This window comes from Petaurus breviceps, unplaced genomic scaffold, assembly GCF_028583685.1.
Source record: "Petaurus breviceps papuanus isolate PSGF00001 unplaced genomic scaffold, PetGlider_PUasm1.0 90925, whole genome shotgun sequence".
NCBI classification, from domain to species: Eukaryota; Metazoa; Chordata; class Mammalia; order Diprotodontia; family Petauridae; genus Petaurus; species Petaurus breviceps.
In genome coordinates, this window is record NW_027187380.1 from 20,573,311 (window position 1) to 20,598,196 (window position 24,886).

At 38.8% G+C, this 24,886-nt stretch overlaps 1 protein-coding gene across 3 annotated transcripts; it reads right to left on the bottom strand.

The window, feature by feature from the left end:
• Window positions 1–1,758: 1,758 nt before the first annotated feature.
• KCNJ2 (potassium inwardly rectifying channel subfamily J member 2) lies at window positions 1,759–12,923 on the bottom strand. 3 transcript variants are annotated; one of them, XM_069076530.1, is made up of 3 exons: window positions 12,731–12,923; window positions 7,137–7,170; window positions 1,759–7,029 (listed from the first exon to the last, which is right to left on the bottom strand). In XM_069076530.1, the coding sequence occupies exon 3, from the start codon at window positions 6,943–6,945 to the stop codon at window positions 5,662–5,664; it is 1,284 nt and encodes a 427-aa protein (XP_068932631.1). In that variant the 5' UTR covers window positions 6,946–7,029; window positions 7,137–7,170; window positions 12,731–12,923; the 3' UTR covers window positions 1,759–5,661. The 3 variants fall into 3 exon arrangements, with proteins under 3 accessions (XP_068932631.1, XP_068932632.1, XP_068932630.1); XM_069076531.1 differs by lacking the exon at window positions 12,731–12,923 and adding an exon at window positions 12,092–12,668; XM_069076529.1 differs by lacking the exon at window positions 12,731–12,923 and adding an exon at window positions 12,092–12,668 and having other exon boundaries at window positions 1,759–7,170.
• Window positions 12,924–24,886: the final 11,963 nt, after the last annotated feature.

A 24,886-nucleotide genomic window follows, 5' to 3' on the forward strand; every position in this document is an offset into this window, starting at 1 on the left:
TCAGGGTTCTGGACAACTCTTTAATGCTATAAATTGCAGAGAAGGTGTCGACCTGCATTGCTGGCAGGTGTTTCCTCACCTTGGGGTTACCCATAGCAACAAAATCACAGGCCCAATCCCTATGAGTCATACCTATGCCAAGCTGAAGGACTTGGTGTTTTGTATTAATGTGGATAGTGAATTCTATGATTATGTGAGAACACTTCCCACAGGGTCCTTGGTACCAAAGCTTCATTGGCACTTTTATTTCCACGTGTTCAGGGTCAAATAGGGGATCTTCCTAAATATATCCTAAACTGTGGAAGTGATTAGGAAAACATTCCTACTGGAGTCAGAAGACCTGGGTCCAGGTTCTATCTCTGACACACACTGTGATCAGGGGCATATTATTAGTCTTTCTCTTGAGGCAGTTCTCTAAGACTGCAGTTTGTAAGGCAGCTGTACATCTTGATAGAGGAACAAAGAACCCAGCAGGATGTAAATTTTTTGTCAATGAGTCAGAAGTTTTAAACCTAAAATTATTTCATCACAAATTAGGATTGGGTTCAAATATGCAATCCTTTTTGTCTTTAAAAATCTGACCCTTTCCTATCTTTCCAGTCTTCTTAAATGTTACTCCCCTCCATGTATATACTCAGTGACACTGGTCTCCTTACAGTTCCTCCCACAGGACCCTACATTTCTGGCCTCTAAGCATTTATACTCTCTTTTCCCCTTGCCTCAAACACTATTCCTCCTCCTCTGGGCCTTCCAGCTTCCCTGACTTCCTTCAATTCTCAGAAAAAAATGTGTTTCCTGGTCATTATACTTGTTCCTTCCCTCTGAAACTACACCCTCCCCCATTCATCCTGTCTGTGTCATGCTTATATAGTACATATTTGTTTCCATGTTTTCCCACCATTAGAGTGGAATCTTCTTGAGAGCAGGGACTGGTTTGTTTTTCTGTTTTGTTGTTGGCTTTGGTTTTTTTTTTTTGTTGTTTTGTTTTGGTTTTTTTGCCTTTCATTGTTTCCCCAGAATTTGCTAGTTGATTGACAAAAATTTGGATACCAGTCCCCACTGTAAAATGGTTTTTGAGGCACACGGTCCTGAAAATCAAGTGACAAGACAAAAGAAAATCAAATAAAAGCAGATTTACTTACCTTCAAAGCTATGTGGAAAATAAAATAGAATGCTTAGGGATAGGGAATAGATTGACCCAATCCCCACCCGATTCTGCCTCTGAGCCTCCCTGGATTCTTTCAAGACTCAGTTCAAATGTCACCTTTTGGAGGAGAGTTTTTCTGGTGCAGTAACTTTCCCAGGGTCATAAAACCAGTAAATATCAGAGGAAGAACTGGATCTGAGGTCTCTTTGACTCTGAGAAGAGCTTTTAGTCCATCATTCTTCCCCTAAAAATAGAATACTTAGAAAGGGGGGAAAATACCTTTCTGTTTAAAGCTTCCTAAATACTTCCAAGCTCTTCTCTGCTTTATATGCAAAATACCACCCTCCTGCCCATGTCACCTGAGCATGGTTCTTTATGTTTTTGGCTCTAGACTAAGAGGAAGGTAAAGGCCTCCTTTTACATTAGATTAGGTTAATTTGCTATTTCACTGCACCTGCCTCTTCTTTACATTTCAATTCACCCATTCATCCCAGGCTTTAGGGATTATGTCCCATTAAGTGTTAGATTTTCCATTGTGTCCTAGCCTATTGTCCATTCATTAGTGTTATGTGTTTTTTTTTAAGGAAGTATAAAAATACTTAAGATAAGGGTTTTTTTTAATATTTTGGAATTTTATTTAGAAATAATAAAATAAGACATAACATATAAAAATATGTACAATCCATGATTTGTGCAGTACAATAGGAAGACTGATACAAAAAAAAAAGATGGCAAACAAGAACATAGTAATGTACAAGGATTGTCAAATGCCTGGGTTGTTCATCTTGCCAGAGCTGAAAGCCAGTTATAGGAAAACAGATCTAGTTGGAAAAGGAATGGTGGGCATTGTATAACACTCTTTATCTTTAATAAGAGAACAATCAGTGAGAGTCTGAAAGATTCTATGATATAGAATTTCTGGTTTTTTACCTTATAATTTCAACATGAAAACCAGAACTTAATCTAAGAAAACTCAGCAGATCCTGTCTTTGGTGGGTGGAATGGGGGTGATTAATTGAATTAATTTGATAAGTTGCTGGAAGTGAATAGATCAAATTAAGCAAAACTTAATCAGCACTTTCTAATCCGATGAAAAGGAGGAGGAGGAGGAGGAGGTGATGGTGGTAGTGGTGGTAGTGGTGGTAGTGAATAATAACCAAGAATGAGATAAGGGGGGAAAAATAACTTCAGAATTTGGAAATGGCTGCAGTGTTATTTTTAATGACATTAAAATGTCTCATTCAAGTATTCTCTTTGAAGGATAGAAAACTTCTTGTCTCACTTAGCAAAATATAGTCATTATGTCTGAGTCTTCTCTTCCCCCATTAACAAAAATATAAATATATAACAAGAAACCCAGGGGGAAAACTTCCCACCCAAGTCTCTGAACCATACCATCTTTGAAAGGGGTTAAAGCAGTGTCAGGAGGAACAATTCTAAGTAAGGCCAACGGTAGTTGTGCTTGCAAATAAAGAAGCCACACTTGAGGAACCCAGAAGGCTCTGAGATTTATATTTATCACTTTCACAGTGGCTCCCACCTGCACCCAAGTGTCAGATTTGCAAGTTCTGTAAGGAAACTTCTAACATCCAGTCAGTAAATACAAAGAGTTCAAAGCAAAGAAAAAAGAAAAGGAAAACAAATACAGCAAGGAGAGCAGTGCATTGTCTAAGTCTCCATTGTTGACAAATTAGCCATCTGAAAGCTTGTTTAAAATGCCTGCAACTAGAAAATATTTTCAAATTAAAAGTCCGTGCTTAAATAAATAACAAAAACCCATAGCATTAAGAGCCCTATAAGGTTTCTGAATATTTGCTAAAACCGTGCTAACCAGTAGCATACAGGTACTAGCTAACAAAATTTGTTGCACTGAAATTTATACTTCCTATGGCATTTTTTTTCTTTACAGACATCTATTTACATTTGGCTTTAAATATGAAAATATCTGATAAACTGTATAAAATGTACACTTTTAAAAATGTATTTTCTGCAAAAGTTTTTTGTGAAAAAAAGGAAACCCCAAACCTGTGCAGCAGAAATTTTAATTTTTTTCTTTTAGAAATAAACTTAAATATGCCACTTTCAGTCCTTACTCCTCCCACCCCAACCCCTTTCACCTATCTCAAATCTTCTAAGTGGTGGTTCTGAGTATTGGGGTGGGGGGGGAGTAAGTAGGAGGGGGGAAATAACCTCCACTGAGCCTATCTACTTCTCAATGGTGTCTTCATTTTTTTACATGTCACTGAATACTCTTTGGTTTGTTGCTGTCATACTTTGCAAGGATGTTCCCATATAGCAGCACTTAAAGCAATCATTTGCCTTCATTGCCAAGGACCATCCATTTCTCTGTTCTTTCCTTGTGCCCTCAATTCCTAAGCCCTACTGCTCCCCCTCTTTTTTTTAAAAGCCTCTCCTTCTCCCCATACCTCCCTCTGCAGTATCTCCCATTCTCTTTTATATCTAGATTTATTCTTCCAAAGCAAGTTTCCCCAGTTTCAGAACCATGGAGATGGCAGATGCCACAGGCTGCTGTAGGTATTTCCTTTAGGTAGAGATGTTCAGTGACCAGAGATCATCAGAGATGTCCATTTAAAAAACTATGACATCAGAACAGGCTATTTTTTAATGGCATACAGTGATCTAATACCATAAGAGCCGACTTCAAGACTTAGATAAAGATAGGATGGGGGGTGGGGTGGGGTGGAGTGGGGGAAGTAAGTAACCATAGGACTCAGATGAGGGATTTCAAAGCAAACATCTAAGTCTCTTTATGGAGCTAGTATGGCAGGAGGTTTTAAAGCAAATAAGGCAGAAGAATAGCCTTCAGAGAAACCAGCATATCAATTAAAAAAATATATATATGTATATATGCTTTAGGGCTCCATGGGAGACAATGACCAACACTGAGTGTACACTCAAATGAGTATGAAAAATGAAGGAGAAAACAACTCTTTGACAGAATCATCCCCTTCACTCCTTATTTTGCTTATTGTTTAAATGCTTTTTTTTGACCCTAGAAAATGATTACATTTTGTCACTCTTCCCTTGGCCAATAATAATAATAATAATAATAATAATAATAAATAAAACAACCTTTCCCCCCTTCTTCCTGTGCTTGCATCAGAGTGGCACGTCCACACCTTCCCCTTATTTACCTTCCTGTCATTTACAGATCTATGTGACACGTACAGCCCTTCCCAGATGCCCTTAGGAAGAGAAAGTGACCTCAGGGTGCAGCTTGGTGCCTCATCTGAGCCTGGCTTGAGTGTAACTGGAACTGGAAAGTGTCATGGGGGTTCAGTCATGGCCTCTTTTTCCTGCTGGATGGCTCAGTTTTCAGAATGTAGACTCAGCTAGACCAGGACACTACCTCTTAGAAGCAGTTTTGGAATGTGCAAAATAACCCCAACCTAAACCAAAACAACCCACTTGACCTTCTGAAGCAGCCTTGCTTGATGTTACCTAACAAGCAGAGAACAAATGTCGGTTTGTGTCATTTTTTCCCCCTCTGTGTATCTTTTGAAATTTCACTTCCTTTTTCCTTCTCCCCTAAAAATAACGGAGTTTCATTAAGGAGGGAAATGTTGCACTTTCCTAGGCTCTATGTCTCATGCTCTGTCTTCTGAATAAGGTGCAAAGTGATGGGGCAGTTCCAGTCTACTGAGGCTTAAGATGTGAAGTTCCTGTTTTGTTTTTTCTAAGCAGACTGGTCTTTGTTGTTGTTGTTATTGTTGCTTATTTTTAGTTTTCCTTTTGAAAGTAAGCTCAACTGTGCAAAATTATGCATTATCTTTGGTATTCTTTTTTAGGTAGTTTAACTTACAATTTGAGATAACTCATTAAAAATCATGGAGAAGAGATCCTTGGAAGCTACTGTTTGGCTTGCATTACATAATGCCCCTTATGTAACCAGGGAGAGAAAAAGCCATTCTAGAGAAAAAAATCTACTGGCCTCAAAAGTTCCAGCTCTTGGTTTGGCATCTGCTAGCCAAGTATTTGCCACTTTGAAGAGTATTGTGAGCTTTCACCAAAGTTCCAACACTGATTTTTAAATTATACAAAATAAAAACTACACTACAACAAAAATATAATTTTTGTTCATGTAGTTAGCAGCAGCTTTTTTTTTTCAAAAAAATTAAGGCAGAGTCTTGCCTTTGTTATGCCATTAAAAACATTCGTGTTCCCTAGATTAGTATCCTAGAAAAGTTGCAAACCTTACCAACACTTGCCTGCAAGTTCAAGTTTTATCTCAAAAATAATAATTTATTCTACAACATATATGTGCCATCTGATCGTGCGAAGACATGTTAGTGCTTTATATTAATGCTCCAACTTTGCAATCTTCCCTTTGAAACCCTTATACCAGCCTCAATCCCCTGCGGCTGCTTGCCTTGATATATCTCTTCACCAGTACCGTCATCTGCAAACTGTTTAGGCCAAATTTCAGCCTAATGTGCCTTTGACCAACAACAGACTGTGTTTTAAAGTCACATCCTGAAAGATAAGCCAATTGGTCATATCTCTGATTCTCGCCTTAATGGTCTGGGCTCTAGGGGGACCCCAGCCTGGTTGTGATGATCTATGTCAGGGGGTGTGTCTGTGCTAGTACTCTCAGGCACACCATTCTCACTGTCATCTTCCTCTTTGCTAGTGAGTGCGACCTCATTCTCATAGCAAAAGGAATTAGCATTTGAGAGGATGTATTTCTTTTCTGCTAAGTCTCTGGCACTACAAAGGGGTGTGTTGGGCACTTCATATGTTTTGTGAAATCTCGAATAGTCCACTTTGTAGTAGTGTTTCTCCTCAAATAGGACAGGCTCATAGCGGTGACCCCAGAGTATTTCATTTGCCAAATAAGAGCTACGACATTGTGTTGTCATAGCAGTGGCTTCTACCATCCCTTCTAGTATTACAACAATTTCGAAGTCTGCATTGTCCATGTCCTGTTTATTCAAGTCATACAGAGGACTATCTTCATCTATTTCATGGACTATTGTAATTGGAGAGACAAGAAATATACGATCAATTCCACTGTCAAACCCCACATTGATGTCTATTTGATCGAGTGGGATGTATTCTCCTTCAGATGTAATTCTGGATTTGAGGAGTTGTGCTCGTACATGAGCTTCCACCAAGTGGCTTTTCCGAAGGTTCCCCACACGCCACATTAAGCACAGTTTTCCATCCCTCATGGCAACCACAGCATTGTGGCTGAACACAAGAGTCTCATTCCTCTTTTTTGGCTTCGCCATCTTAGCCATGACTGCACCAATGATAAAAGCATCAATGATGCAACCCACGATGGACTGGAACACTACCATAAAAACCGCAATGGGACATTCATCAGTGACACACCTGAAGCCATAGCCTATTGTTGTCTGAGTTTCGATGGAAAAAAGGAAGGCAGCAGTAAAACTGCTGACCTGAGATACACATGCTTTGTTGTTATCAGGTGCATCCAAGTCCCCATGAAGTAGTGCTATCAACCAAAACACACAGCCAAAGAACAGCCACGAGAGAACAAAAGCCAGACAGAAGATGACCAGCATCCACCGCCAACGTATGTCCACACATGTGGTAAAGATATCTGCCAGGTACCTCTGTCCCTTCTCACCCACGTTGATGAACTGGACATTGCAGTGGCCATCTTTTTTGACAAAGCGACTCCGGCACTGCTGTCGAGTATGAACCTTACTCTTCCCATTTCCAAAGCCATTTGCAACTGCCATGGTGGCCAGTTTCATGCCATCTTCTTCTGAAGAGACAATGCTATAGCGATTGGTTCGTACACTGCCCATCGCTTCTGCTGTGGACTGAAGTGATTCTGCTTTAGAAAACAGTCTGAGTTTCTGCAGAACCCTTTGAAGAAACAGTTTTGAATGCTAAGAACACACACACAAAAAAAAGAAAAGAAAAGAAAATTGTAGAGATGGGAGTCTCCAGGTGCCTTGGGTCTACCAAGGATTTTCTACTGACATGCAGATATTACCTTAGCAATTTATGTGTCATCTGGAGAATATGCTCTGCAAAAAAAAAATATATATATATATGAATTAGAAAATAAAGAACTATGCATAATCTTGTGAAGTTGAACTCCTGTCAAAAATCAGTTGTTTTTATATTTCCTGAAAAGTTTTAACATTTTCTTAGGATGTGATGTAAATTTGTCATGTCCTTTCCTTCCCCCTTCCCAACCCTTAATATTTTGTCCCTCTGATTATCTCTTTCATGCTTTTTGAGATGTCAGTGTGTGAAACTGTAAATATGGATTAGTGATTAGTTATAGGGTCTTCTCATCAAAACTTCAGACTTCTGGCACTGTCAATGATCTTGAGTAAGCAATTTCCCATTGCTCTGCCTCACATTACCCTTTTTGCTCCTTCCTTCCCTTGTTGGTATATTCTAATGTATTCCACTTGTCAACCTGGGAAGGTTGTTCTAAGGCTAAAAAGTTCACTAAAAAGAAACAACTAATAGATATTTAGGTAACATCATATGGGTGCAAAATATTAAGAGTAGCAGTCATTAATGTTTACATAGTACTTCAAGGATTTCAAGCTGCTTTATATACATCACCACATGTGATTCCCATAATAATTCTATAAGATGTTAATGAGATCGTTATTATAATCCTCACCTTAACGAGTAAACTGAGGTTAAGAGAGATTAAGTGACTTTCATAGAGTGACACAACAACCAAGTTATTCTTAGCAGGAAGTGAACCCAGGTCTCCCTGAGTCTAAGGTCAGAACTCTCTCTACTCACTAGGTTTCCGTACCTAGAGTACCAATGGAATTGTGGATCCAACATGGGAATTAAAAAAAAAGATTACCATCTAGTTGAACTTAAAAACCAGAGTTCATCTTGTATAAATGAGCAAGCAACATTGATGATAGTGACAGAGGCTAGGCCTGTGATTTCATATGCATAAAGGGCTCCTGGGTGAGGAAATTCCCCCTACCAATGCTGGTCAGCACATATTCAGTAACTTACATTCTTAAAGTCTTGCCTAGAGGCATTAAGAGGGTAAGTGACTTGCTCAAGGTCACAGAACCAATCTGTATCAAAGCTGGACAGATATGTCTGACTTGGAAGCTAGCCTTCCATCCACTTCATCTCACTAGATTCCAACTTTACAAAAGCAGTTTAGGCTTGCTAGATCACTCAATAATCAGCCACCATGCAGAAAGGGCAGATAAGAGCCCTGATTCTGACTGAAAGGCAATTTGCTCTAGGGGATAAGGAATGATTCTGTTGCCTAGCAATAGGAGTTTGAGTTTCTCCTGAGATGGAGCTACCATTTGCAACAAAAAGCTTGGAGTTCAACAGTGTGGTGCTGGAGCATGAGTTAACTGATAGCTGAATTCATTTCATGTTGCTCCAATTCTTGGTGTTCTCCCACACAGGAAAAAGTTAGCCATGGTAGATCATTAATGATGCTTTCTCCTAAAGTACTGTTGTTTGCTATTTGTTCCTATGGAGAAACCACTCAGCTTTATTTAATATTATAATCAAACAGCTTCTACCTTTTATGTTATTCTCTCCTAGATAAAAGCAACTTACTTCAATGTTTCATCTCAGCTACATGTCATCTATTTCTCCTTGATAAATTAGCTGAAACCTCATAGTCCAAGATATTTTCCTTTTCAGAATTATTGAAACAATCATTTTAATTTGATTCAGTGCCAGAAATAGATTGTCTGGGGTATTTTTGTTTGTTTTTTAGTCAAATCAGTCTTTTATAATTAAGGCAATCTGGTGCATGGGATAGAGTGCATTAAGGCATTTTACAAACCTTATAACACTAAAATATACCTCCACTGTCATGAAGACAAATACATGGATCTTCTGATGAGAGGGGCCAGATTTTTTTTTAATTCTTCAATCTACATACAATGCTACCTGCAAATATCCATTATACTGCTTTTAACTGCTTAGACTACAACTCATACAAGTAAGTCTTTATTTTTGTTATTATTTTATTTGCATTCATTTTAAAAACAAAGACAAGTTATCTTTCTACTAAATACACATACTTGCTTTATTATACTTTTTCTGTCTCCCCTGTTCCTTCTCCCAAATTATTATGCAAGAATGTGCCCTAACACATATTTCCTGAGATTAGTCATCTGTGAAAATTCCGATGCGTGTTACATTTTTGGCAGCTTTTGACACCTAAATGATGCCCAATTTGTGTGGGGCTTCAAGTTACTTTATGAAAAGGATTTGCGTTTGTACTACTAGCCTTCCACCTGCTTCAATATTTTGTCTACTTCTGGGTGAAGTTTTCACTTTGGACAAAAGAACACATTTCCTCATTCCTGAGGATATAGAATCCTTTATAGCAAAGGAATGTTTTTCCACAGTAACGTCCAAGTTACGTGGTTGGCTCAAAAGTGCATCAAGAGATACATGCAGAACTTTAGAAAGAGAAATATGTAACATGACCAGATAACCTCCTTAGTTTATTTCCTTGCTCCTGTGCTATTTCCAGGTTAACCCTTCCCCATATCCCCCTCTCCTCTCTTTCCCCAATCAACTATAGGAAATCCACTAACTCTGACATGGGACTCTCCAGAAAGCTTATCCCTGGGACATTTGTTTGAATTCCTCAAAGCACACAATACCCGCTTCCTATGAATAGCTTTCTGTATTTAGACCCTTGAAAAGAGTTTGCACTGAGTGACCATTATTGTTCTATTTTCACTGGTAGAATTTGTTCCATATGCAAAGCATCCTTTAAAAAATGTTACAACTTAAGATGTTTCAAAATTGGAAGCAAAAAACGAAACAAAGTAAAAACACCTAGTTTGGTAAATTATATCCTTCAGCACCTAAGAAAGATGTTCCTAAGCTTCAGTCATGTATGTAGATATAGCTGGCTTCTTGGAATTGATTATGTAATGATCCTCTAGGACATGTGTCAGAGTTTGATATAATAACTGTCTTCATACTTCACTGTAAAGACTGACATGCTTGCCAGTGTGCCTGTGTATTATGGAGTGACCAGAACACCCAAAACAAGATCTAATAGGAAACAGGCAGCTAATAAAAAAATCATGAAATAAAGCTCAATAACCAGGAATAATCAGGCATAAATTTAAATGAACTTCTGGTAAAAGAAAGAGAAGGGATGTGAGGTGAGGGGAGGGGAAGTGAGAAAATGAGAATCCATTGATCTCCTTGATCTCTAGAACTCAATGGCATCATTACTCTATTTAATGAACACTCAAACCATACATTCTCTTTCCTGTAAAGGAGGTTTGTGGGATTCCAGAATCAGCCCATAATTTTATCCCAGTCCATAATAAGCAGAGCAGAAAGCTGCACTGGGAAACTGAGAAACTACATGTGGCATTGTTCACGTCAAGTCTATTTATAGGCTTGAGACAAAATTAAATGTAAGGGATGGGGGGCGGGGGGGCTCCCTACACTTTAATTTTAGGTAGTTGTGAAGATGAGACCTATGAAGTCTGTGGAGGATGAAGGAGGGGAGAAGAGTCAAATAAAAGAACTTTGAAGTAATTCCTTTATTGCAAGAACTGGTGATGGGAGTATATCAGTTTAACCACTGATTTTCTTCACAAGGTAATGATTCTCAGGGAAAAATTTAGGAATATAGTATGCAAGAATTTCTAATTTATAGGAGGGAAAGATAAGTCTACTGGGCTGTGAGGGAGGGCTGCTAATGAGCGTTTAGAGCAGATATTCCCCAGCTGACGCCATACAGACCAGCCCTGAGTATGCTCTGGGCACATGTTGCTATGTGAGCACAAGTGCTAGCAAGGCAACCTCTTCACAGCTCTGTAAACAGAAGAGGAAAATGAGGAGAAGGAGGAGGAGGAGGAAGGGGAAGAGGAGAAAATCCTGGGTGGGCATTTCTCAATTTGAGAATTATCTGAACAATTCTGACCTACTGAGACATATGTGCATTCAACACAAGTGCATGTAATGAAGCAGATATACCCAGGTAGCATTAAAACATCCACTTTGTTAAAATATTTAAACATTAAATAATATGCTCAGGTAAAAGTATAGTGAACTTTAGCCAGTATTACTGTTGTTTGAAAGTTGTTCACTAGTTTTATACACGACTTGTGCTTCTAGACAAGCCTAAAGCTTTTTCAGAACAAAAATCCATCTTAATGAGTGTTCAGAATAGATTCTTGATGTCCACCAATTTGAACCAAAAGAAAAGGGGGGGGGGGGAGGAAAGAAGAAAGAAAGAACAACGTAGTATGAAAAATTAAAATGAAGTTAGGGAAAATGCATCCCCAGCTTTCACAACCCTGCCTCCCCAACAAAAATTTTCTAGATGATGGTAAAATAAATTAAATACTCATGGGAACGTGTCTGTGTGTGTGTGTGGGGGGGGGGGTGGTGATGTTGAATGTTGGCAGTTAGGATGGAAAAGCAAACAAGTATAAAGGTAAGGTACAGAATGCATAACACAATGGTTAGTTAAAGGAAGCCTGACAGCCTGTTGATTAGAGATGTGGAAGAAAAAATAATAATAAAGGATACAAGAGACATGCATCCTTTGCATAAGCAAAAAAAGGTTTTCAGATAACATTCAGCTGGCCTCATCATTTACACAACAGGTAAATTGTGTTTTCTGGAAATCTGTGTAAATTTGAAGCCAGAGATAAGCTGGTTAACACACTAATGAAATGGGCAACCATAAAAAGTCTGCTATTTCCTATCTCTCTCTCTCTTTTTTGAATTGTCATGATAAACCAGTGTTATGATGCAATCTTTCCTCAGAACAGTCATTCCACCACAATATCCTTCCCTGATACTACACTGCTGCCAAACTATGCATTATCAATATTAATAAGAATAGTTTACATTGCATAGGAAAATGAAAGGCAAAACTTGTAACAGAGGAAAGTTTAATGGGCTTTTTTCAATTTGAAGTTCAACGAAAGTTAGCCTCCCACTTACCTAGCCGTCCACCAAAGCAACTTTGGAAATCTCATTCTGCTCAGAGACTTCTCTAAACTACATTACTTCTCTAAACTACTAGGAAAATAAATAAATAAAACATCAGACACCGAACGATAGAACTATTAAGGTTTGGTATCAATTCCCTGGTCCCCCTCTTCCTTAGAGAGGACACGGACGGACACGGACACACACACGCACACGCACGCGCGCGCACACACACACACACACACACACACACACACACACACACACACACACACACACACACACACACACACACACACACACACACCCTCACCCCCTGCTCCCAACTCGGTATCTCTCTACAGCTGGTGCAGTGGAAGTTATGAGCACAAACAGATGCTGCAGAGAAATCTGTTTTTATTACTCAACTGTTCCAAGCATGTCTGTATTTTTAGCTCTGGAGATGTTCCTGGGCACACACAAACTACAGGCATTACAGGCATGATATGGGATTCCGGCGCGTGGGGGAGCACCACACCGGAATGACAGTTGTAGACCTCTGTAAGCAGAGGGGCTGAGAAAAGAAGAGTAGGGGGCCTTCTCAGATCTGCTCCCCCAGGAGAGACATACTGCAAGAGGGAAGGGAGGAAGAAAATACACAGTAGCCCTTACCTGTTGCTGGCTCAGAAGCATGGGGACATAGAGTGGAAGTGGGGAAAAGAGAGGCATGTAAGATCCAGTGGTATTTTAAAAAGCGAGTGAGCAAAATGCAATTCCAAATTCTCAAAGGCACAGTCTGCTAGCGGAGGTGACGGTAGCTGCTACACTGGCCCGGGGTTCTTATGTGCTCTGCTATATACTCAGCTCTTTTGAGGCTTTCCATGTGATACCGGCCTGGGTTGGCCCCGCCCCACAAAGCTTATGCCCACCAATAGAAGCAAAGAGCTGCGGGAGCCGGCCCTAGGAGAATGGGGAGGGGGAGGGGAGGTTGGTCAGAGGGTGGGAGGGGAAGGGAGGAAAGGGAAGGGAAGGGGCAGGATTCTCCCAGCCACTGCATCCTCTGCTGCTACCCGAGAACCTGCTGCTTCTGTGGTGGCAGTGACAGAGTGGCCCTGGCGGTGCCTGGAGCTCTTCCTGCTCGGGCCCCCGGAGCTGGCCTGGAAGAGTGGAGCTGGAGCGAAGTCCGGAGGTTCTAGGGGAAGGAAGTGGTTTGGAAGCCACAGAGCTCGGGCAGGGAGGGACTGCAGCAGGTGGGAAAAGAGGCAGGCGCACTGTTAAAGCTTGCCATGGTTCCAGCTGGTTTGGGGGTCAAGCTTTCCACTCCTCCCAGAGCCCACGCTTTTCTTTTTCCTCCCAGGACTGTGGCTCTCTCCGCGATCCTCACTCAAGTCAGCAAAGGGCTGGTTTCTCTGGGGGAAGGTTGCAATCCTGATTCCTATTCTCCCTTCCTCTCTGTCCGGCACCCCCACAACTACTCCGTTGTAGGAGAAGGGTAGGTGGTGAAAAGGGAGAGAAAATGAAGAGAAGGGATTTGAGAAAAAGGAACTCATTTGGGGAATGCATTTGCACACGTAGCTACATAACTTTGAGTGCCATAGCTCACTTGCTGACAATTTATTCGTTTCTATTTTACTTGCAGAGAATTTTAATTTAGAGACTTCTGAATGGTTTAACTACTTGATGTCGTGTCAGTTTGTCGCTGCTCCCGTCTCTCTCTATCTTTCCTCTCTCTCACTTTCTCCTCACTCCACTTTTCCTCTCTTCCCCCCTTCCCGATTGTTGCCAAAAAGGAATTTTCATGATATTCTCCTGAATCTGGTATCTATACAAAAACTCTGAATTCTCTCCGCTGAGTCACCATTCCCAAGGCCTTTTTCCCTGTGCCAGGCAAGAGACAGTGATAGATTCTTTCAGTAATTAGTTTTCTTTCAGTGACTAGTTTTTCTTTGAATTACAGTTTTTCTTCCCCTGTGACAACACTTGGGCCCAGTACTTTCCATGTGTACCTGGTTTTTGATACATTTGTGCTGTAAGTAGGACTGAAAAGAGAAGGAAGTAAGGCATTTAGTATTTTTTTACTTCCCATTCAGGGTGGATATTATATTGTCTTCAGACATTCGTTGCACCCCTGGGGTACATGTTATTTAAATCTACCTAGGCCTCATTCAGTCTTCTAGCAGTGGTATTCCAAGCAAGTACCCACCCTGGATGGCCTAGAAAGCATATCTGTGTAGTGTGGGAAAAGGAAAATGGTTAGATTGAAAGGAAAAGATCTCAGTACCTGTAACTGAGCCTGACTAATCCACCTCCTCCCCACTGTTCTGCACATCATCATACCTTTACATGGCCTACAGAAGTTGCTGATGGCCTCTGTAGATACTTTTCATAGACATACTTGGTTTTGTTCTGTCCTTTCTGCCCTCCTTCCTAGCCTTGTACTAGATATGTTACCTATAACTATATGATATAGTCAGGGAACACTTTATATTCTGATAACAAGACTCACCCCTCTTTCATTTTGCTCAGATTATGCATTGAAGAAGCCACTCCAAATTCTGCAACCTGTCAATTCTTCTGACCTTACTTAATAATGGCTACCATATATAAATGATACCACATGCAAGGAGTATTTTTGACCTAGCTTAGCTGAGGCCAATCCGGGGATAAAGATTTGAAACTGAAAAATATAACATTGGCAGTCCTAAAATACAATAACAACTTTACTTAGAATAAGGCGAAAAAGAATACAATTCCTCATTGATAAAATGCTATTATTCCACATTCACCACAGAAATGACAGTGCCAGGTCATAAAGGTATCCCCATAGGGTAGTGGAAATTCTGCTACAGAACTTTTTACACTCCTAGTCCTCCAGACCAATCAAATCCAGAGGATGTCCTTCTTGCATTCTTAAAGGAAACCACCCCCAGCCAATACAAAAGAAAAGGGGAAAAAATGGTCTTGCCACATCCCATCTCTTATTGTCAAGGTCCCAAAAATCCTCCAGGAAAACTTCCACCAATTAAAATGACTTTAACGGGGCGGCCAGATAGCACAGCAAGTAAGAGCACCGGCTCCAGTGTCGGGATGACCTAGGGATGGAATCTGGGCTCAGACACTTCACAACCACCCAGAAACACCTGGCCTTGTAACCTTGAGCAAGTTACTTAACCCCAATTGCTTTTTTAAAAAAATGACTTTAACATAATTCTTATCGCAGAAAGAAGCTTAGCACAGACAACATTAGAGCTGAAATTCAGTGCAAATAATGAAAAAAAAATGACAAAGCACAAAGCCCTTTAAAAAGTATAATCTCTGCAGTGGGGGTGATACCAGATGCAGTTTGCAGGCTTTTCCACTTGGAGGACTTTTCAGGAACCTGATCTCTTAGGAAGGAATACTGAGCTAAACTTCCTATATTAAGAGCACTATGGTCCAGTTGTATGTATCTCCCTAAAAGCAGGAGGAGTCATCTGTGAAGCAAGCAAAATACATTGTTACTTTACTTCAAGTATGTTACTGTACATTACTTAATACATTAAGTCCCTGTAGTCTTATCATTGAGCCCTAGGACAGGATGCAAAACAGTGGATGAGTTCTCAGCCCAGGAAAAGCCACATCTTGCCAATGAAAGGCACTAACCCTCAAAGGACTCAGGTAAATGTGATTTCAAATATTCACTTTCCTCTCAACAATGGGAATTGCCTGTCCATCTTGTAAGAGGGAATATCTTGCATCACTCAGCTTATAATGAAAAAAAATCAGGACACAGGGTCGTGGTGTAACCTTGTGCTATCTATTCAGTAATAATTAGGGTCTAATGACAGGCCAATAACTGTTTTTCAAAACTGATAGAGGGGACTACCTCACAGACCTTATAGCTTCAGTAGCCTAGCATTTGGTACATGCCAAATGCTCTACCCCACCTGATTTTTATGACAGAAATATCCAGAAACTTAGGCCCCATCAGATCACAAGGACCCAGTGGAAGAAATTGTTTGACCACCTGCTTTAGATCTCCCAGGGCTGTAATTCTTTCCCAGTATAACTCACAAAAAGCAGACTTGCTAGTGATTCAATGAATGGGATCGGCAAAATTGAGAACATGGATTCTCCAAAACCTAAAGAATTCAATAAGCCTCTGAGCTTTGCATTTAATTTATGGGAAAGCAAATGTCAGTAACCTATAATGGACAAAAACTGGAATCATCTATCAGGTCTGGGGAACCTGTGGCCTCAAGGCCACATGTGGCAGGAGGTTCCCTACCCCTGTCTAGGATCTTTCCATCTAGTGTATTGCAAAAAAATTAATTAAGATGGTTGAAACTGCAAATATTATGCTCATCATGATCCCATGCTTTGCTTATCATGAGTCTCACCACCTGATCTCTAGTCTCTGCCACTGTGGCCCTGTCTATACTAGTCTCATCAATATAGTGGTCGACATGGATGACTTCAGGAAGTACAACTTCTTTTAGATCTTTATTCATCAAAGTGTGGAAAAATGAAAAAGAAAGTCAAGTAATACTGAGTAGGGATACTAAGAGTATACTGATATCCTTCCTAGGTATCTAGATATCCTTACTAATATGTATATGTATATGTATATATATATATATATATGGGTGTGTGTGTGTGTACATATAGTGATCCTCTACTTTTTTTTGTTGGTTTTTGTTTGTTTTTGTAAGGTATTTATTTATTTTTAGTTTATAACATTCAGTTCCACAAGCTTTGGGGTTTTACACTTTCTCCCTCTCCTTCCCCAATGACCCTATGCTTTCTAAGCCACCATTTTGCATGTACTCATTATCCTACAGTTATCACAGCTGGAGCCTCAAGAGAATTTCCCCCCCCCCAGCCCTTTCCTAATGGTAATCTTCCCAAGAGTCTCTCAAATATGGGTACACAGAGTTGGCTCACTTAGAACAACCAGTTTGAGTTAGGGGAATATCTCAGGAATAAATCAAGTTTCAAAAAGGAAGAAGGACCATTATTCCCTTAGTCCCAAAAATGTCAATACAATTTAATTAATTGCCCCATGGCCATATAATACACATCTGTAACTGATTCAGCTGACGTTGAAAGAGTAAATCATCTGTAAACACCTTAAGCCAATGGAATTCTGGAGCTTAAAGAATCTACACATAAGTTCTGTTAGATCTAACCTTTGTTAATTATTGTAAAGACTCTTTGGCTCCCCATTTCCTTGGCAGTGAAAGCCTGCTCCCTCCTCTGACTCCTCAGTATAGGAAGTTGTTATACAAGGGATATAAAATATTCATCAGGTTAATTCTACATGGTCAGTGGAATACCTCTCCCTATCCCAGTGAGATGGGGTATATATATCCATGACAATATTTCAGTCACTGGATACCCGGTTTGTATATCATGCCATCCAAACACTCAAGATTTCCATTTTTCTGCACCATGCCTTCCCCAACTTCAACAACAAAATGAACAACTAAATTGTTCCTATCCATTGCCACCTGATGACAAATATTTTCGATTGGGCCTAGCTAAGGCCATAATAGTGATTCAATTTCAAAATTAGAATGCAATACAATACTTTTGAACTATAAAAATACAATAATTAGTGTAATAAATCACTTTACTTACAATAAGGTTAAAAAGGATACAATTCTGACTAGATAAAATCAAATGTTACTCCTTTCTATATTCACCATAGCAATAGTGATACTAAATCACAAGGTATTCCCACAGGAGAGTGGGAATAAACCTCCAGATCATTGACTCCAGTTAGTCAGAACTTTTTTATATCCTTAGGTCACCAGACCATCCAAGTCTCAAGGACAGCTGCCTTATCTCCTCAAAGAGAAATTATCTAGCCTTTACAAAATAAATATTGATCCTACTCCAAGAAAGTTCTACTTTTGAGTTATGTATTATTTATAAATAGCACAAATAAACTCTGTAAAATATATGAAGTTACATAAAATCAAGTCCCAACCCTTTGGCATAAGTAGCAGGAAGGCACAAAAGGAAGCAAGCCCTAACCTGTGAGCAAAGGGCACAAAAAGGGTGGTAGCTTATCCTGGATTGGCATCATTTTGAGGAAAAGTATTTCCTTATGTGGCACTTCTCAGAAACAGAGAGGAGAGATCCTCATCAATTTCTATTAAATCTAATCTGAAACAGGAAGATAATCAATTTAAAATATAGCTCTACTTCCCCCTACCTTTATTATGATTATGTCAGAATCTCTGCTTTTTTCCAAGCTACATTGATTCTCTCTTAGAGGCAATAATTTCATTTCATGGAACTAAATATTTTGGAAAATCATCAATGTTAAAAGAATACTCATGGACTTGCAGGAGCCCAGAGAGCAGAGTAAGCATTAAATTGCCATAACTCTCCCATATTCACCTCCGAACAACCATAAAATAGCACCCTAAAACAAATTCTGGAACAGCAAGACCAGCAAAAAGATAGGGTGAAACAGTCTTTTAGCCCAAGAGGCTTGGAAGATTATCAAGAAAGGTCTGTCTCACTTGGGCAAAAGGGGACTGAAGTCTAGGACAGGAAACATCCCAGAAAACTGTCCCATCTCTGTAAGTCAGTAGAAGATACTGAGCCCCAGTCACATGCTTCAGCAAAGTGCTGGGTAAACAAGCAGCCTTCAGCAACCAAACCTCCATGTGCTTCAGTGTAGCCCTGGGAAAATGCAAAATCAGTCCATGAACCTCAGCACATACCAGACACCACCACTAGGACCCCTGGCTTAGGACCAGATAAGCTGCCAAAGCCCTATGGCCTCCAGAAGCACCCTCCTTCCCCTTTTTTCCCCTTTTCCCCCTTTCCAGCCTCTCAGTCCAGCACCAGACATGAGGGTCTCCTCTGGGCAACATCAGTTCAGTACCAGATAAACAGCTAGGTCCTGCAGCTACTGGCACAAGATACCTGAGACTGTGCTCCTTCTACTCTGGGAGCAGAGCTCAAATTTGAAATAAAAGGAAAAGGTCAAAAAAAGATGAGTAAAAAATAATAAAAGAAGAATCAGAACTTAGAAAGTCGTGATGGTGACATGGAAGATCAGGACACAGACTCAGAAGAGGACAACAGTGTAAAAACAACTATGGGTAAAACCCCAAAGGAAAATGGGAAGTGGTCTCAAGCCCAAAAAGAACTCATGGACAAGTTCAAAGGGGAGCTTTAAAATCATATAAGAGAGACAGAAGAAGAACTGGGGAAAAAATGAGAGTAATGCAAGATGAAAAAGTCAACAATTCGGAAAAGGAAGACAACTATTTAAAAAGTAGAATTGGCAAAACAGAAGAGGAGATAGGATAATTGACTGAAGAAAACTCCTTGAAAAGTAGAATTGGCCAAATGTAAAAGAAAGTATAAAAGGTAACTGAGGAAAACAACTCCCTAAAAGTTATAATTGAACAACTGGAAGCTAATGCCACTATGAAACATCAAGATTCAAAGAAATTCAAAAGAATAAAAAATTAGAAGAAAATATAAAATATCTCATTGGGAAAACAACTGACTTAGAAAATAGATCCAGGAAAATGTCAGAATTTTTGGACTACCTGAAAGTCATAATCAAAAGGAGGACCTGGACAGCACCTTTCAAGAAATTATTAAGAAAAACTGACTTGAGGGGCGGCCAGGTAGCACAGTGAGTAAGAGCACCGGCTCCAGTGTTGAGAAGACCTGGAGATCGAATCCAGGCTCAGACACTTAGCACCCACCCAGAAACACCTGGCCGCGTAACCTTGAGCAAGTTACTTAACCCCAATTGCTTGGGGGCGGCCAGGTGGCTCAGCAAGTAATAGCACCGGCTCCAGTGTCGGGATGACCTGGATCAAATCCAGGCTCAGATACTCAGCATCACAGCCAGAAAGAATAACTGGCCGTGTAACCTTGAGCAAGTTACTTAACCCCAATTGCTAAAAAAAATTAAATTAAATTTAAAAAAAAAAAGAAAAACTGACTTGATATACTGGAACCAGAGTCCAATGTAGGCATTGAAAGAATCCACTGATCACCTCAAGAAAGAGATAATAAAATAAAAACTCCAAAGAATATAATAGACAAATTACAGAACTATCAGGTCAAGGAAAAAAAGGCTACAAGTGACCAGAAAGAAATAATTCAAATATGGGGGAGCCAAAAATCAGAATTACACAGGACTTAGCAGCTACAACATTAAAGGACTGGAAGTCCTAGAACATGATATTCCAGAAGGTAAAGGAGCTAGGACTATAACCAATAATAATCCACTACATGAATTTAAGCATGAGGCTTCAAGGTTTCAAGAGAAAAACGATGGTCATTCAATGAAATAGAAGAATTGAAAGCTTTCATAAGGAGAAGACTAGAATTGATAAAAAGGAAAAATAAAGCATAAGGGAGTCAATGGAGCTAAACTGTTTATCTATCAGGTCAAAAGATATGAAATTATTTGTAGCCCTTTGGGCATAATTCCAGATTGCTTTCCAGAATGGTTGGATCATTTCAAAACTCCACCAGCAATGCATTAGTGTTCTAATTTGTCCACATCCTCTCCAGCATTTGTCATTTTCTTGTTTTGTCATCTTAGCCAATCTGACTGGTGAGATGTAGTACCTCAGAGTTGTTCTGATTTGCAATACCACTTCTATCCCAAAGAGATCATAGAAGTGGGAAAAAGACCCATATGTACAAAAATGTTTATAGCATTTTTTTGTGGTGGCAAAGAATTGGAAATTAAGGGGGTTACCATCAATTGGGGAATGGATGAACAAGTTGTGGTATATGCATGTTATGGAATATTATTGTGCAATAAGAAACAAGGAGCAGATGGACTTCATATTTACCTGCAAAAGCTTATACAAATTGATGATGAGTGAGAAGAGTAGAGCCAGGAGGAATTTGTACACAATTACAGACACAACATATGTGTGACAACCAACTTTGACAAACTGGACTCTTCTCAGCAATCCAGAGTCGTAAGTCAACCCCAAAAGACTCGTGATGGAGAGAGATGTGTACATCTAGAGAAAGAGCTAAGATTGAACCCAGATTGAAGCAAACTACCTGCTTTTTCGTTTTCTTGGTTGGGTTTGTTTCCTCTTTCCCATTCTTCATTCCATCTGTTACAATCCTTCTTTATAATCTGACTAATGCCTAATGTGACAGTATTTGCAGATACTACACTTGATTGTATGCCACCATGGTGGGAGAGGGGCAGGGGGAGGGAGAGAAAATTTGAAACTCAAGGAATTGTGGTAATGAATCTTGTAAACTAAAAGTAAACAAATTAATAAAGACCAAAAAAAATTAACTGTTTATCTCTTTGTGTGGAAAGATGATACTTATAATTCTTAAAAATTGTACCACTTATTAGCATAGCTAGAAGGACTACACATAGAGAGAAGGCATGGGTATGAAGTGAACTTGAGGGAAGGGGATAAAAAAGCAAGTAAGAGATAATAAAGAGGAGCATACTGGGTGAAGAAGGAAGGGAGACATAGAATGGGGCCATTTTTTTCACATGAAGAGTCATAGTAAACTTATCACAGGGAGGTCATGATGGGAAGGTGTGCTATGGGCGTCACGTGAACCTTACTCTCATCAGTACTGGCTCAAAGAAAGAATAATATACATAATCAGTTGAATATAGAAATCTATCTCACCCAACAGGAAAGGAGGAGATAAAGGGGGAGGGAGGAATGACAGAACAGAGGCGCAGACGGCAGGAGGCAGTAGACAGAAGCAAAACACTGTCCAAGAGAGAAAGGGAGAAAGGGGAGAGAGAACAAACAGGAGGCAAAATAGCATGGAATGAAATACACAGTTAGTAATCATAAATGTGAATGTGAATGGGATGAAGTCTCTCATAAAATGGAAGTGGATAGCAGAGTGGATAAAAAACAAGAATTCAGAATATATTGTTTACAAGAAATATACTGGAAGCAGAGAAACACACAGAGCAAAGGTAAGGGGCTGGACCATAATCTATTATGATTCAACTGAAGAAAAAAAAAAGGTAGCAATCCTTATCTCAGACAAAGAAAAAGCAAAAAAGACCTAATTAAAAGATATAAGGAAGGAAACTACAACTTGCTAAAAGGTATCATAGACAATGAAATAATACACATACCAAACACATATACGCCAGTGGTATAGCATCCACATTCTTAAAGGAGAACTTAAATGAGCTACAGGTTCATGATCAAAGAAGTAATACTGAACATTATGAGATATAAAATAGATAATTTGATTATATTAAATTAAAAAGCTTTTACACAAATAATACCAATGAAATAAAGATTAGAAGGAAAGCAGAAAGCTGGGAAACAATCTTTACCCCAAGTGTCTCTGATAAAACTTCATTTTCCAAATATATAAACTGAGTCATATTTAGAAGAATATAGACCATTACCCAATTGATTAGTTGTCAAAGGATATGAACTGTTTTCAGATGATCTCTATAGACATGAAGAAATGCTCTAAATCACTTTTGATTAGAGAATTGAAAATTAAAATAACTCTGAGGTACCATCTCACACAGATTGGCTAATATGACAAAAAATAATAATAAATGTTGGAGAGGATGTGGGAAAATTTGGTCACCAATGCACTCTTGTTAGAGTTCTGAAGTGATTCAAACATTCTGTAGAACAATTTGGAACTGTGCCCAAAAGGCAACCAAATCGTACCTACCCTTTGATCAAGTAATAACAGCATTAGGTTTGTATTCCAAAGAGATCATTAAAAAGGGAAAAGGATCTACATGTGCAAAAATATATATCATAATCCTTTTCATGGTGACAAAATATTGGAAGCTGAGGGGATGCACATCAACTGGGGAATGGCTGAATTCATATGGTATATGAATGTAATGGAATACTATTGCGGAATAAGAAATGATGAACAGGAAGATTTCAGAAATACCTGGAAAGATTTGTACAAACTGATGCAAAGTGAAATGAGCAGAACCACGAAAACATTGTACACTATATCAGCAACATTGTGTGATGAATGACTCAGCTCTTCTCCACAACACAGTGATCCAAGAAAAGTACAAAGGACTCAGGAAGGAAAATGCTATACACATCCAGATAAAGAACTGATAGGCTTTTTCACTTACTTTTATTATTCTTTCTTATATTTTTTCCTTTTGATCTGTTTCTTCTTTCACAACTCTCACTAATATGGAAATATGTTTTATATGATGGCATATGTATAACCTCCACTAAATTGCCTATTATTTTGGGAAGAGAGGGGGAGAGAGTAGGGAGGGAGAAAAAATTTAGAACTCTTAAGTCTCGTAAAAATGAATGCTAAAAATTTTCTTGACATGTAATTGGAAAAAATAAAAAAATCTATTAAAATACAAGAATATTTTTTATCAAGAAATATCAGATGCTGGGAAGTGAATTGAAATTTCTTAAATAAATGATTAAAGAACATGTTACAGAGAAACAATTTCACATCATCTTTATCTCATACCTGTTTTAGAAATTAATGAAAAGTAATAATATTATAGTTAGTAAATTCATTTGGTATTTTTTTCCCTTTCTACCTAATCCTATTCACATTATTACTGGTTCATCATATAGCAAACTCATATAAATCATAACTTCAGTTCAACCCAGAAAATTTGCATTTTTTTAAATAGCACTTTAAGGTTTACAAAATATTTTCCCTGTTCACTATATGAGATAAAAAAGATCATAAATCTAGAGTAAGAAAAATTTCATTATCTAGAACACCCTCATTTTGCAAATAAGGAAATAGAGTCCCAGAATGGTTAAGTGATGTGACCAAGGTCACTATCGTAATGTCAGAGTGAGATTTGAACCTGGGTTACAGGATTCTTTGTCTAGAGTAATAAAGGACCTCAGAGGCCATCTTATTCCACAGTCCTCATTTTATACATGAGGAAACTGAGACCCTTAGAGGTTCGGTGACTTTTTTGCCCAGGTCCTTTGACTCTAAAGTCAAGAATCCTTCCACCATGACACATATTCCAAGTCTTCTCATCCTTTACAGTTAGAGACACTGAAGCTTAATGAGGTGAAGAAATTTGTCCAAAGTTAAATAATTAAATAAAGTAAATAACCTAACTGGGAATCACACTTAAGTCTTTTTACCCTAATGTTGCAAATTAGTCAATGAATTTGTCTGTACAGCCAATCAACCTGATAATTTAAGAACTTTATTTTTAATTATCAATATAATTCATTCAAAAAGTCTAGAAGTTTGCAGCTATGTGTGAGTGTGTGTGTGTGTGTGTGTGTATTCCTCTTTGAATTATATAGATAATCAAAACTGTGTAGACCTACATTAAACTGAGTAATAGCATGGCTGGATTTTGCAAACTAGACTAATTAATAAATGACTTCCCATCATATCCACATCCAATCTAATTCAGGAATTATTTATTAAAGGCCTCTAATTTGGCCTTTAAGGATATGGTACAAACAGTTCTAACATATTGAGTCAGCTTCTCTGTTTAGCCTACTCAGCTCACATAAAGCAAAAATGATTAATAAATTAATGAGATCCAATACAATTTGATGTTCAGATATATCTAAGGACTGATTTTTTCCAAGGAAATGCCAGTTCTTCTGTGATTAATCTCCTTTGGCTAACCACTATTAGAAGTAAGTAAAATATTAGTCATGATTCATATTAGGATCCAGATTGTGCATGTGTCTATGACGTATATGGAGCTTGTTCTATTAGACACAAATCTTTCCTCTGTATTCAACATACTGAGCCTAATAAAAGTCAAGATCCCTTGTAATGAGCACCATTTTTCAGACCTCCATTTATAAGTTGTGCTATATAATTTCTAAACCATGTGACATT

What these genes read in the sequence shown, in the direction of transcription:
- KCNJ2 (XM_069076530.1), bottom strand. Translation starts at nt 6,945, where the DNA reads ATGGGCAGTGTACGAACCAATCGCTATAGCATTGTCTCTTCAGAAGAA.